Genomic DNA, 15,032 nt, shown 5'->3' on the forward strand with positions numbered 1-15,032 from the left:
GCTGCTTGCTCTTTATTAAAGGTTCACGAAGGGCACGTTCACGGCTGTAGTAAAGCCCGGATTTATGGCCGCTTCTAAATGTGATTGGTCCTGTGGATTTGTGCCAGAATCACATTCCATTCAACTCTGCCCTGATTAGGATTGCAAGCATGAGTCTGCAAAATCGATGACGTCAATTATAAAAAATCACCAACGTACATTTTCATTGCCAAAATGTCACCCAAGTAAAAAAATGCAAAAGTGCACAGGCTGTATAATTTAGAGGAAGTGGAGGAGACAGTACACACACACACACACACACACACACACACACACACACACACACACACACACACACACACACACACACACTTAAATATTGTATTGTCTTAAAATAAAAATGAAAAATAAATAAATAAATAAAATAAGAAAAATAAATAAATAAAATAAATCATCTTTAGTTGCAATCCTTCTTCTTATTTGAATTGAAGTCACATTTTTTTTTCCCGCTAACCCTTCATAACTTTGTCTCTCTTGTAGCTGAGATATCCTCTCCCACGATGAAGAAGGCGGAGAAACCGCTTTTTAGCCCCACCTCACCACAAGACTCCTCTCCCCGACTGACTACATTTCCCCAGCATCATCACCCGAGCCTGACCAGCGTTGGTCACAGTGGTATGTTTCCACATGTACACATTACACACGCCGTCACACTACACAGGCTCAGGCAGGAAAAGATTGTAGGTAAATGTGTTGTTTCACTATTAGTTATAGGACTGATACTGAGTCACGTTTGAGTAAGAGGAGCGATATACACACACAGAGAAATGATGCTATGGTAAATATAAGCACGGCTCGACCAATCCATTTATAGTGGACATCAACAATTTATTTTTGTATAAATAGCGATATCAGTTTACTAACAAAATAATGCTTGAGATATTTTAGATAGCCTATAGGATTTTTTAAAAAATGGTACAGTAAAAATGATCTACATTTTTCTATTAACTTATAACACAAAAAATATATTTTACTGGCAATTTGTCCAAGCTTTTTTAAAAATAAATAAATCACTCATTTGAATGGACCAAAATTGCCTTTGTATAATTTTTTTCTGAATTGTACTTCATTTCCTTTTCTTCTCTTATAAGGAATATTTTTGATAGTTTTAGAAATATTTTTAAAGCATTGAGGAGCTCGACTTATATGGAGAGGTTAAGAAAAGCCTCCTGGGTGAAGCTCCTGGTTGAGAAAATGATGCATGTTCTCAAAGCTTCATAAGGAATCCTGTTAGAAATTTGGAATATGAAATAGTTTCCATTTGTGTGACACATGACTTGGTCCTGTGCCTTGTTCCGTGTGTGTTTTTTAAGTGTTAATAACGTCATTGTGATTCGTAAATAACAGAAAATATTGTGTATCTGCACAGAATATTACATAATATTAACTTTTACATAATATCATATTTTTTAAATTTTTTAAATAAAATCTTTAATATCCATTACTGACATGTAAAAATTTTCATTTATTTTTTATGACAAAAAAAAAAATCAGCACCCAGATTAACTCACTCTTCAATAATATAAAAAACACTTTCCCCCCCTGTTTTTTATTTACTGAAAGCATTTGACATGATATCGTTAACCCTGAGAATCCTGCTAATTAATTCAGTACCAGGTGTTCAAACCTTACAACAGTTAGCACTGCGTGTACAAAAAAACTTTCTAAATGTTTCTATTAATTTCACATAAATTTAGATTTCATAATTAGATTCCATAGACATTTTCATCTGAGATCACTTTTAAATGTTTAACAAGCAAATAAAATGACAGCAAAACTTTATTAAACTTTGTAGTGATCTCACTTTCACGTAATCCTAATGGCCGATGTGTGTGTGTGTTTGTGTGTGTGTGTTTGTTTACAGTGATCTCCACGAGGAGTCCTCCCCCTCACTCTCCACTGCAGTTTTCAGCTCCTGCCATCCTTCCTCCTGCTCCGTCACCTTACTTCTCCCATCCTACCATCCGTTACCCTCCGCACCTCAATCCAGCCGACTCGCTCAAGAACTACGTTCAGCCTTACGATCCGTCCAGCCCTCAGAGCAGCCAGGTGAGCGCTAACTTGCTAACACACGCCGCCTCAGGAAGGCATATCATGCATGTTTTCCTGCATGGGGGGGTAGGTGTGCAGAATGTCTTCCTTCCTTCCACACATCCACGCCATGAAGAATCAGCTCAACAGAATGACACGTATTAACACGTTTAGTGCACAGAAGCCCAACATTGCACAAACCTCTTACTTTCTGTCATGTCGCAGCATGTGTGTAATACACTTACAAGTTGAAGCTGGTTCATTTCTTCCAGCTAGTTTTTAAAATGAAACCAGCCAGTCATTATTCAACTGTCAAAACCTTGCTCGTGATTTATCAAGTCGTTCCGTGACTTTCTGCCTTTTCTCCGACTTGCTCTTTCATCCTGGGTCTGTTTTTCTCTTTGTGTGTCTTCCTTTCTGCCCCCTACGCTTTTACTCCCTCTGAGTCAGGCTGGAGTTTGATTAACGGGACACATTATATTTGGTACAGTAATTGACCCAGTTTAGCTCAAATCATTAGAGGTTTGCTCTGTTGGCTCCTCTCACTCAGCTCTAAAGCAGGAAGAGCGACGACTTCGGGAATGCCACCGTAACAGCATTTACGAGGATAAATGAAGAGAGTGGGAACAGAGAAGAGGAGAGAAAAGGAGAGAAGAGGAGGGGAGGGGGGGGGAGGAGAGGAGTGTCTACAAAAGCTAGTCAATAAATGTTTGAACCAGGAAAGCCACTGCTCACTGGCTTAATTCTCTTAAGAGCACTCGGCTTTGCCCTGTGAAATTAGCGCTACAGTAGCTTTAGTAGCTGCAGGTTTAACACATTAGTTCTGAAATAAGATTTAACACACGGTTCAAAAATACTTATTACTGATTTTTAGAGTGGTATTCAATATTCACTTCAATAAGACTTGTATTTAAAAAAAAATCAATTCTCTTAAGTCAAGTCTACAGCTGCTGCAGTACATGAGTGTACCGTATATAGATGTCGTGTATTTAGACCTACACAATACATAAAGTGTATACGTGCACACAGTACAGTACAACAACTAACCAGTACTCACTTTTGTATCGAATAAAGTGCAAGAGAATTGTTCACTACAGTAAAAGTCAGTAGGTTTAAACACAATACACAGCAGCAAATGAAAAAAAAACATTTGTTGCTCCATCCAGCCTGTCCTCCTGACCTATTATACAGATACTCCATTTAAATTGTGTTCTACAGAAATGATCATGAATTATTTAATAGCATTGGACATGTTAAAAAAAGGGAGGAATCCTGTTTCTGCAGAGACGTCCCGGGAGATTAGAACCAAGTCGAAGCAATTTGTATAAAGTTAGTTCTTGTTTTTTTTTCTGTTATTGTGGGTGGGCTGGTGTGTTTTAGACAGTGTTGTAGTGAAGCTCTGGCCAGCGTCCTGTCTGCTGCACTTACACACACCCCACTCTGATGACTGACTGACAGACTCTCGCTCAATCTCTTCTCCAACCACTTTTTTTTTTAAACATCGTCTCTGCCAAGCAACCCAGCCAGCCCCAGTCAATCTTAATTATATTTACAAAATCCCCCCCAAAAAAGTCGATTTGTCCAAACATTTTCATAAGAGGAATTTATACTCCTTTTATACTTTCCCTGTGACGCTGTCGGGATTTGACAGTTACCTTCTTTCCTCCCGAGTGTAAATTAATTTTGATAGCACCGTTTTATGATTCTTGAAACTCAAGTAGGTGTGGAAAGTGCAAAAAAAAGAACAAGAAGGTTTGATTGAGTTAGCACCGTAAATCTGTTCAAAGGGTTTGTTTTTGTCAGGGGGGGGAACGAGCCGGAGTGTGCCACCTTGCTCGCTGCTGCTTGGCCGAAGTCCATCAGAAGTCTAAAACAGAGCTTTGTAACAGTTTCGGGACACAGGAGGATCCTGGTCCAAAAACCTCCTCTGAATACTTTGACTCAGACTCTGACTCTAGTTTCAAATTCAGACACGAACAGAAATATCACTAACCCTTAAACCAAAGGCCACAAGACATTCAATTCTCCTGAAGAACTTGAAATGAAATACTTCTGATTTTGCTCTGGGTTATGGGGTTTCTCAAGTTTCTGTCGTGTGACGGCAGAGTTACATATCCACTTAGAGGGAAGTTTAGAGAAATGCTTGTGAGACTGGGCGAGGTAGAGCACATGGGGGCTGTTACTAGGGAGAAAGCGGCGGGAAACGATAAAGGTCATAAATATTTGGCGTTGCCGGGGTCCTTCACTCGGTGGGGGGAACTCGCTCTGCAAATAACATGGTGAATATAATTGGGTGGACGGGGGCCAGGATGTTTTTATGCTTGCTTTAACGCAGATTATATTACACCCTAATTAAACATTCTATTCACACGGGGGAACCCCACCGTCCCCATTCACTTTCATAAAGGCCCGGGTGAAGTTTGAACTTAGAGCCCCGCAAAGTGAATTCTGTAGGGTCTGTCTCGCCGAGTCTCCCCCTGCCTCTTACTCTCTGTTTCTTATGTTCTGTCTCTGTGCTTTTCGCACTATTAATAATTGCGACTGTTGCTCAGAAAGCGGGCATAAAACACAGTGTTTCTGGATTTTTTTCTCTGGAAGATGGATGGAGTTTTATATTGTTTCTAAAGAAATTTTTCATTGTTGTTGTGCTGTAATATAGTCCTATGATTAATTTGTGTGTGTGTGTGTGTGTGTGTGTGTGTGTGTGTGTGTGTGTGTGTGTGTGTGTGTGTGTGTGTGTGGTGTGGCAGCCGAACAGCAGTGGTCAGGTGGTGGGGAAGGTTCCAGGCCACTTCACCCCAGTGCTGACACCATCTCCTCACCACGGAGCAGTCAGACCCGTCTCTCTCTCCATGCCTGACACCAAGCCAATCACCACATCCTCCGAGGGTGAGAGCAAATGAACGCACACACACACACACACACACACACACACACACACACACACACACACACACACACACACACACACACACACACACACACACGCACCATGTTCACTTCCCAGTACTATTATAAAGAATATGCTTATACGGTACAATACACTTCGTACTCTTCCTCATCTCATCTCATGTCATGTAATTTTTCTTGTTACTGTTGCCTCCGGCGATTATTTTCATATAAATAATACTAAATTAAGCAAACCCACAGATACACACAGATACACACACACTTGTTTTTGCATCATTGCTAATGTGTTTGTGTTCCTGCGTGTGTGTTTTTAGGTTACTCAGCCCCCGGCACCCCTACCGCTAACCGTTTTGTAGGACTGAGCCCTAGAGAGCCAGCCTTCCTCCACCAGCAACAGGTGAGATGCTACTCATCCCTTTCTCTTTTCCCTCCCTCTGTATCCCCCCTCCCTGTGCTTTTCTCTCAGCCCTTTCCAAATCCCCACCCAGCTGTTCAGGTCTCACTACAGGTATCAGAACAGACAGACAAGTAACACTGCAAATCAGACGCGTCTCCCGTCTCTCTTTCTCTATTCCCTCTGTTTTTATTTCACCCCAAAGACACTGGAAGCGCTGGGGCTATTGAGTCTCCTGGAGTGCCCCTCAAGTGCAAATAGAAGTTCTAATTTAGTAATAATAATAATGCTAATGTTTTGTTTACAGTTTATTCATATTGTGGTTGGCGTGCAGTCACGCAGTGTTGAAGTCAAGTGCAGTATCAGGTAACTGCCTGAGCAACTTACAGCCAAAATGTCCGGAAAAAAAACCCAACATTTTTATTTCATGTATTTATTTTATTTGTTTATTTTTAAAAAGACCTATTGGACTTAAATCACAGAAGAGCTAACATATAATGTCTTACCATAAGTCACATGTCTTCTTCTGATATATACCATTACCCCCAATATAATACATCTCCCTGCCCATTTTTTTTTAGCCCTATTGCTTATTATTCTTATTTTATGGAATATTTTTAGCTTTTTCCTTACTTTAGCACAGCAGACTTCTCAGTGCTATACGTTTTCAAGGAAATTATTTCCCATTGCTTCATGTGTTTAGTTGATTTAACTCCACTATAAACAATTTTCTGCTGTTTGTTACAAATTACCTGTTTGGCCGCTTATCTGGCCGCTTGTAACCATGGTGACATCGCAAGTGTAGGATCCAAAATTAAAAAAAAAATTAAAACGATAACACATTTTAGTTTATTTCTGGAGTGGTGTATGGAAATGCCGGTGTCCTAAATGTCTGTGTAGTTTCATGGATTTTGGGCTTAGAATTTTTTCACATGAATAGATTTTCTTATGAATTTGATGTTAATTAAAGTAGTAGAACACTGTTATAAAAGTAGAAACCGCTCTGTGTGAGTGTGTGTGTGTGTGTGTGTGTGTGTGGAAGGACCAGTTCTACACAAGAGTTTTCCACCCTACTCTAATTGAATTCATCTGCACGCGGCTTCATAATAATTAGTGGTTTTCTCCTGCCTTGCTCCTGAGTTAGAGTAATGGCAAGCCTTTGCTTTTATTGCTCTCTGGTTTGGCAGAGCTGGACGAAGGCTGAGACATGTGCTGCTCCCCACCACAGATGTACTGTAACGCTCTGAGCTTTTTTAAAAAAACATTTTTTAAAGACTGCAAAAAAATTGGCTCACCAATTTTTTTTTGTAACCCGGTGTGTAGCCGAAGAAACCTCTCTTCTCTTGTCACGCCGCAATTATCTTAAGTGTTAACATGTTTTAATTCTGCCAAAGCTCGGACCATTATATATAATTACATGCGGATGAAAAGAATGTCGAAATAGAGGTCACACTTTTATGGTTGGAAGATAGATGGCTAGATAAAGCTGCAGAGACAGACGAGTAGAGGAAGAAGGGATCGGGGTATGTACGCATGCTTGGAAGAATGTGTTGTCTTTTAGTGCGAGGTTCTCATCCGTACCCATGTGCAGCGGTTCTGCCGGTGTTTACGTGTTTTACAGCCTCAGCCTCACATGTAATGTCTTTTCGTTTTGACTGCAATACACCGAATAAGGAGAAGTGCCACAAACAGACAAGGTAATACATCAGCCTTTCATTGTGTTTATGTAAGCCGGAGCTTTTATGTGCTCCTGCATAGTGGTTTGTATAGCGCAGGCCTGACCCATGTCGGACCTGTGGCTTTTGAGGCACCTAGCAGGGTAAATAACGTCTCCGGTATACCTTGGCCTTTATGCAGGGTGATTTATCATAGGTTATAATGAGTTGTATTGACACCTGCATTCCCCTGCCGGGCCATTGTTAGCCGTGTGGTGTAACACGGGGGCCGTATGCATTACACTCGTCACCGGGGAGTCACCTTACAGCCGTACAGCCGGCCCTTCCCAGCATGCCGTGGGGCTTGGCACTCCCTGTAGCCCTGTCTGCAACCTGAGAATGAGTGTCTAGACTCCAGACGCTCGGCAGGGCCCACTCACTGTGCCGATGCTCGTTCCTCTCTGTTTTCTCTTTATCTCTCACGCCGGTGCTCCTGTTTATACTTTCTTTCCATTCTTTCAGTCCTTTGTCTTTCTGCTTCTCTCTCTCGCTCTCTCACTATCTTTTTTTTTCTTCCCATGTCTCACTTTCTCTCACTCTGTTGTATCTCCCCCCTCTATCTCTCAACTCTTGACCTGTTAACCCCCAATTAGCCATTAAACAGAATGCAGATGGAGGTATTAGTGTTTAGATACTTATCAGTAAAAACAAGAGACTAGAAAAAAAGACTAGCAAGCAGAAGCATGTTACAGGATGTGCATGCTCAAATGCAATTTCTGATGCTGATGTGACAACTGTTTGAGTCTACCTCATTTGCAGTAATGATCTGGATACATAACGGCCTTATAGTAGCAGCAGGATAGAACCAAATTACCGCTTAAGGTTTTCTAGCATTTCTATTATTTCTTCTCAGTTATACAAGCACATGAGCTTTACTGCTTGGTCTAAATGGATTTCCAAAATAAATAAATAAAACAATGGCAAAGTTTCTTAACATATTACATTACATTAAATAATACAAAATAATTGAATTAGAGCCGGTTCTTAAAATCACTTTTTTTTTCTTTGTGCCAACAAAACAGTAGTTCACAAATAAAATGATTTTTTAAAGCTTTTTTTTTAAGTACCAGCACTTCAGGAATATGAGCCTCTTTATTGAGCTGTTGTATAAAAGCCGTGCTGATGTTCAGTACAGCATCGGTCTTGCTTTTGTGATGTCGCTTTTATACAATTCCACAATGAAGGAATTTTATCTATTGACCTATTTATCCATTTTAGACCCAAAATAGACAAATAATGAGATTCATTTTGCTCCAGTGATGAAAATATTTTGTATAGACTACAGCATTGGATTATATGTTGCCATGCCGTGCGACTGACACCACATAGTAAGCGTAGTGACAGATTCACTGCATCATACTGTTGCTGGAATCAGATTCTTTTAGCCCAGAGTGACACAAACAGCTAAATGGACCAACGTGTACAAACAGGCTCATTTGTGAGAACAATATAAATGTAGCAGCATCTGATTTTGGTTAAAGCGGTTATATCTCTTTTATAACAATCCTCACCTACATCCTTTTTATAGACCTCCGACTCTGTCATTCTCTTCTTTAGGTTTTTGATTGAACAACTCAACTCATGTGGTCAATTACACCATCGTATAAATAAACTGTTGAGACTCAAACTCAAAACTACAATAATCCATGTGTACGATGTCTCAAGCTCATTATAAGATATAGGTCAGGGACGGCTGTACTTATGTAATACATGACGTCCATCCAGAGGATTAAGTAGAGATTTGATGGCCGTGTGGTTGGAAGTGCAGCTATTAGGACAAGAGTGAAGAGAAAGAGACCTTGATACCACGATAGCCGAAGAGGAATTTGTGTTTTTATTTTCTTACTGTAATAAATCAGAGTAGATTGATGATCTTACAGATGTTACATACGCTACGAATACAATTCAGGATTCGAGTTTGTGTGGATGATGAACTCTGAGCACACAAAATGTAATAGGTTGAGTGAGAACACTGACAGACACGCAGGCAGATGGTCAGAGTTTACGAGTGTGACAATGGCATTGTTTTTCCACTAGGATCATTTGGAGTTTGCTTCTCACCCATGTACACTTGGGGAAAATAACAGGTGAATTCACATATGTAAGTGGCAGCACGCATACACATAGAGAAACCCAAACACCTGCTCCCAACTGAGACCGCTGCGTAGAGTGCTCATCAAAACTCCAGCGAGGAAAAGATTTCATTATCCGTCCTCCCTGAGGGCGCCTAACCCTTCTATTCCTCGCTCACGCTCTCGTTTCAATCCCAGGAGAAAGCCGTAGTCTCACTTCGGGGACTGATCGCTGATCAAAATTGTTTGGTTTTATCTAATGTTCACGCACTTATCCAGTCCCCACACACAGCTGTTCATTAGCACTAACTTGGCTGAGATGCACCTCTATGATCAGGCGCTGCTACGGACAGATGGCACCTACATCTCCAGAAGCATTCGCAAGAAGCTTACCAGCTCCTAATTGATGACCCGAGCCTGCGTGTTTGGGTCGTGCTGTTGTTATTTACTTGATACTGACATATCAGGTGATATTTGATCGAGCTGCACCTCTGTCGGTAAGATAAGCCTCGGTGTCAGTTCAGCATGAGTACTTTTGCAAGCATATAATTAAATTTTGTTCGAATAAGCCTTGGAAAAATAAGTTTTCTGTTGTTTCAGGTGTCCAGTGGAAACTTTCGCCTTGTCAATATAGATCATATGTTAATCCATAGTGAGCTTTAGGAGTGTTGTGATGACAGTAACAGAAGGTCCCTCTGTCCTTCTTCTCCGTTTATTTTGTGCAATTTAAATTCCTAGAGAAAAGTCCTCACGTGAACTTTTTCCAGGATAGATGGCCTTGAACTTCAGTTTATACGTCAACAATAATTACTGCTCTTGCGGTTCCTTTTCAGCACATATTGTGTGTGTTTTTTTAATAAATGAAGGGGGGGGGGTGTCCTAGCAAAACAGGACGAAGGAATGTCAGCCACTGTAACTGTCTGATAGCTGACCTCGACTTCGCCCAAAGTCATTGTTTTCTGGCTTTAACATACACACACACACATACACGCATATACACACAAAACTTGTGTGAGGAAGTAAATTTGGCAGCTGTACTGATGGAGGTGGATATCCGGACACTAACAGTGTGAAACTGAGTCACTCTAAAAAAAAAAATACACTTCCTATATCCCATCATACAGTGCATTCCATTACAAGCTCAATTACATACATGCTTAGTTTCAGTGCAAACGAACACTTCTACTCTAGCCTTAGTACGCTTGAACTTTCAGCATTGTGTTTATCATTCAAATTGTGTTTATCATTCATACTGGCACCTGCCATAACTGGGCTTCTGTACGAGCAGTGAAATTCCAATAATTTCCTGTTCTGCGTTAATGCCCATGCTCAATCTGCTAATTCGTGTGGCTTTCACTCTGCGAAATTGATATTTTATCCAGCCAAGCCTCTTTGGGTCAGAGCTAAAGCATCTGTGGAGTAAATATAGAAAATCAATTATTTGCCTTCCTAGATTTACTGCAGTGGAAATGGATTTATGTTGGGAATGGTACAGGCGCTGTTCCAGAAATGGCTAGCGTTATTGACTGAGAATAAGTGCCACTGAATATTCAAAGATTGAACAGACCTGATTAAAGCTTGTAAAGAGCATGTGCATCTGATAAGCGACAGTAGTGCGGGTGGGCAGATATATTCGTCCAGGCATCAGGGAAATGGATAAGACCATAATAATAAAGTGACAAGTTCTGCTTTTGTGGTTTTTTTTATTGCACTGATCTCTCTCTCTCTTTCTCTCTCTCTCTCTCTCTCTCTCTCTCTCTCTCTCTCTCTCTCTCTCTCTCTCTCTCTCTCTCTCCCTCTCTCGCTGTCTCTCTCTCGCTGTCTCTCTTTACATATTATTTGTGTGTTAGATTATACATTTATTCTTCTCATACATAGTCGGTGCGTGTGCGAGCGTCTATGAGAATAATTGTGCGTACGCTCTCTTCTCCTCAGTCCGCATTCATATTTTTGAAAACTTTTACAGGTCATCCATAATAAAAAGCCAAAAAGTAACATAGCTGACGCCACACAGCATGACCATACTTCAGTCAACCCATCTGCCTGAACATGTCTAACAGCAGCTTACATGACCAAGTGCATGCGCCAGATGGAACGCACATCCCTGTTCCCATACAGAAGCATTTTGGCACAGATGAATGATATCCATGTAACCCAGCCCTTAGTTTTGTAAACTAACCTCTTCTTTTGCTTCCAGGAAAGTTAATGGTTACCCCATTAATGTTGCATGCTACATATAACGTTTGCTGTTTGTACTTTTTCTTTATTTCTTCACATTTTTCAGGCAGTATTAAATATCATGTTTGAATCAAAGTATATTAGAGAATTAGGCTCATTTCATGCTAACGTGTGGAGTCTAAAATCTGAATAAAAATATTATAATTTAGACATACAATCAGATGATAGAGGACTAATCTAATCTAATCTAATCTAAAAGAATAATATAACATAGTATTTTAAAGAAAAGATAATCATGTGTGTGTAGTTTTGGCACAGACTCTGCTCCTGGCCTTGTTGCATGCTACATATGTGTGTGTTAGTACCGTTGTGCTGGCCCCGTTGTCTGACTGAGAGGTGTTTGATTGACAGCTGAGGATTTGTGACTGGCCCGTGAATCAAAACATCAGGTCTTATGGCTCAGAGGAGGCTTTGGGGATTTCTTGGCAAAGGTAAACTTTTCCTTTATTTTCAAACCACCTCTCCATCAAGTTTCTCCTGTGTTCTTGTTTTGTTTATCTTTTTATCGCAACCATGCATCATTTTTGCAAATACACACTTTTTATATTTCACCTTGTTGGTTTAATATATTTTTATTTTTCCCAAATCCTGCATTCTGCTATAAAACAGTGTCACTGAACAGATTTTTAATTTTTTTTTTTTTTTTACAGTTACAGGAAAGATGTTTTTTTCATTTTATTAGGAACACCTGTACATCCAGTCTGCTATGATACTGTTAGTGTTGAACATCAGAACGGAGAAAACAGAGTAATCTAAAAGAACAGGCTAATCGGAACTGGAGCTCATCTCATTAAATTTGAAAATCCTGTTTAATAAAAGGAGACGGTTAAAGGTTGGGAAAACATTTTTCCAATCTTGAAACGTTGAGGTTCGGTAAGTGGGATTCTCAGATTCCTGTTTTATGTTGGATGATGAGTGGAACTTCTCATCCTTGATGTGTTGTGCATACGGAGATGTTTTTTCTGCTCATCACAGATGTAAAGAGTGATTATTTAAGAGCCGTCCTGTCAACTTGGACAATCCAAATTGGCAAGTTTTCTCTGACCGCTTTCATCATTTCCACCCACACAAACTTAACGCTTCTTGGGTGTGAAAATCCCAGTAGACGAACAGTTACTGAAATACTCACACCAGCTTGTCTGGCACCAACAACCATGCCATGGTCACAGAGATCACACTTTCCCCCATTCTGATGTTTGATGTGAACATTAAAGGAAGCTCTTATTCTATATCCGCATGATTTAATGTATTGACCTGCTGCCACCTGATTGGCTGATGATCGTATAACTAAATAGATTGTACAGGTGATCTTAACAAAATGATCCCGGAGTGTATAATAGAATATAATATAGAATATCATGGATATTTAACATTTGCAGCTGACACTTTTTTGTAGTTTTTATTTTGGGGAAAGAAAAGGGGAGAGAATGCGGCAAGATTCAGCAACTTTGTCGAATGTAGGTCGTGTCTTTTCTCTGCTATGGAACAGAGTCCATTTTATATTCCAGGAAGTGCATGTTAGACATGACTCGAGTATTTACACCTTCACTGGAACTTCAGATTACATCCTTGTGAATGTTTGCCCAATGCAACGTACGAGAATGTGCCAAAAGCTTCAGAGAAGACTTTGAACTTTTTAAAGATGCGTACGTGTCAGTGTATGTAACAGGTTTCTCCTGTATGCATCAGTTCCTCTTCAACTCTTGCAATTGATTTTTTTCCCATGGAGCCAGGCTCTTGAACATCACACAAAAAGTAGCTTTTAGTAAAATTCCTGTGTTAGTTATAGGCTTTAAACACAGCAGGAGAAAGCAGGATCGTATATCTTTCTCCTCTTTCGCTTTATCACATACTGCTCTAAGATTAGATCTTCTCAACACACAGTAGAATAATAATCTGTCTCTCTAGGATATTGTGATGAACTCAGAAGAAAGGCGTTTTCATCAGCTAAGTTTCAAGATACCAAATTCTGAGCACAGTAATAGAAAGATGCTTTCGTTTCTGTTATAGCTTACTATGATTAACATCAACCGCCATTTTTAAGCTATTTAATATCTGTTTTTAAGCTGGGTGTGTGTGTTTGTGTGTGTGTGTGTGCACATGTATGTGCTTGTTTGTGTATTAGCGAAGTGTATTTTTTCACATTTGCCATTGAGAAAAGATGTCTGCCTATAATTGGCCTCCTATTTGTTTTGGCAGTTTAGACCATTTATACAACTCAGCATCCACTGCCAAAACAAATAATAAAGACAAGTATATAGTGTCAATAAAAAAGGAATATTCAAATTCTAATTGTAATACAAACAGTCATTAATGGGAATGTTCTGTTTTTCGAGTTTGGGTTTTCCCATACTGACACCAATGTTTATCTATGACATGTCGTTTGAAGCTGTGAAGCAACATATACAGTTTTCCGAGAATGATGCATCGATTATTTTTTTCAATTTGTCGCGGACATTCTTTATGATTTCGGGAGTTGGCTTCTTCTCATGATTCTTCTTCTATCTCTTTCATCTTCATGTCATCATACTCCTGTACATTAATATCATCTGACATCACCAGTTGTTTTTTTTTTCCAGTCTTACAGATAAAAAAATTGTTAACTCTGAATTACATATATTTGATATGCATACAAGACCGAGAAATAATTTTTACCCTCTGTAGGTCTATAGAAACAGACAAGAGGAGAGAATGTAATGAGCAGGACCTACCATACAGGGTAGGTTATAAATTCTGGGCCTTACTGTAAATGTAGTAAGCTGGATTTTTCCCCTTGAAAATGACAGTCGAATCTCTTTCTTTCTGACTACATCTGTGTGTGGACATTCCTCAACCTCTCTCTCTCTCTCTCTCTCTCTCTCTCTCTCTCTCTCTCTCTCTCTCTCTCTCTCTCTCTCTCTCTCTCTCTCTCACTCTCTCTCTCTCTAAATCCCTTTCCCATGGCTGGACAAAGCCTTGCTCAGCACTTCCTCTCAGCACTTATTCTGCAGTCAGGTAGAAAGGCATCATGCTCAGAGTTCCTCTGTAGTCAGTGGGGTTGCAGGGTCTGTCCACTAAGAAGAGAAAACACTAGTGTGTTTACATTCAAAAATATGATAATGATGCCTAGATCTATTGATTCTCAGCAGTTGGATTTGTTGGAAATAGGAATATTCAGGATGTCAAATTAGTGTTTGATATAGCTCCTTTTTTTATAGCAAGCTAAGCCGTGTTCGACAATCCCTCTGTACACTCACTGCACAGCCTTGAAAACCACACACCTCCTATCCACACACCTCAAAGCTGAGTAAGGGATATGAGAAGTGGAAGGAGGTGTCTGTAACAGAATGGACTCTCCATTCACTTGAGTTTAAACCGATCAAGATGATCTGGAAGGAGTTGAATAAAACAGAGAGAGAGAGGCAAAAAGAAAGACAGACAGACATGTCCAAACAGCTCCACAAAGCACATGAATGTCCTTTAAAATGCACACAAGCATCTGTGAGGAATATATGAAGTAACTCTTCATTTGGAGGACGTGTGAGCATCAGTTACATCTGAGAGTTACAAGTGAGAGTTTTTTCCCACTGAGCATATACAGTGGTGTGACTGATTTTGTCACCATTACCAAATGTATCCACGTTACATGTGATT

The 15,032-nt window shown here is 39.9% G+C and overlaps 1 protein-coding gene across 8 annotated transcripts in view; it reads left to right on the forward strand.

The window, feature by feature from the left end:
• LOC113657607 (nuclear factor 1 B-type) overlaps positions 1–15,032 on the forward strand; it is a 90,133-nt gene that overhangs the window by 65,575 nt on the left and 9,526 nt on the right. For 4 of the 8 annotated variants that reach the window (XM_027169526.2, XM_027169529.2, XM_027169528.2 and 1 more), the window contains exons 7-12: positions 520–654; positions 1,904–2,088; positions 4,821–4,959; positions 5,295–5,377; positions 11,751–11,830; positions 14,064–14,118. In XM_027169526.2, coding sequence (XP_027025327.1) covers positions 520–654; positions 1,904–2,088; positions 4,821–4,959; positions 5,295–5,377; positions 11,751–11,830; positions 14,064–14,118 — 677 coding nt within the window. The remainder of the gene's footprint in view (positions 1–519; positions 655–1,903; positions 2,089–4,820; positions 4,960–5,294; positions 5,378–11,750; positions 11,831–14,063; positions 14,119–15,032) is intronic. The other 4 variants (XM_027169527.2, XM_047811317.1, XM_027169530.2 and 1 more) reach the window with 2 other exon arrangements.

Source organism: Tachysurus fulvidraco, chromosome 1 (assembly GCF_022655615.1).
Source record: "Tachysurus fulvidraco isolate hzauxx_2018 chromosome 1, HZAU_PFXX_2.0, whole genome shotgun sequence".
NCBI classification, from domain to species: Eukaryota; Metazoa; Chordata; class Actinopteri; order Siluriformes; family Bagridae; genus Tachysurus; species Tachysurus fulvidraco.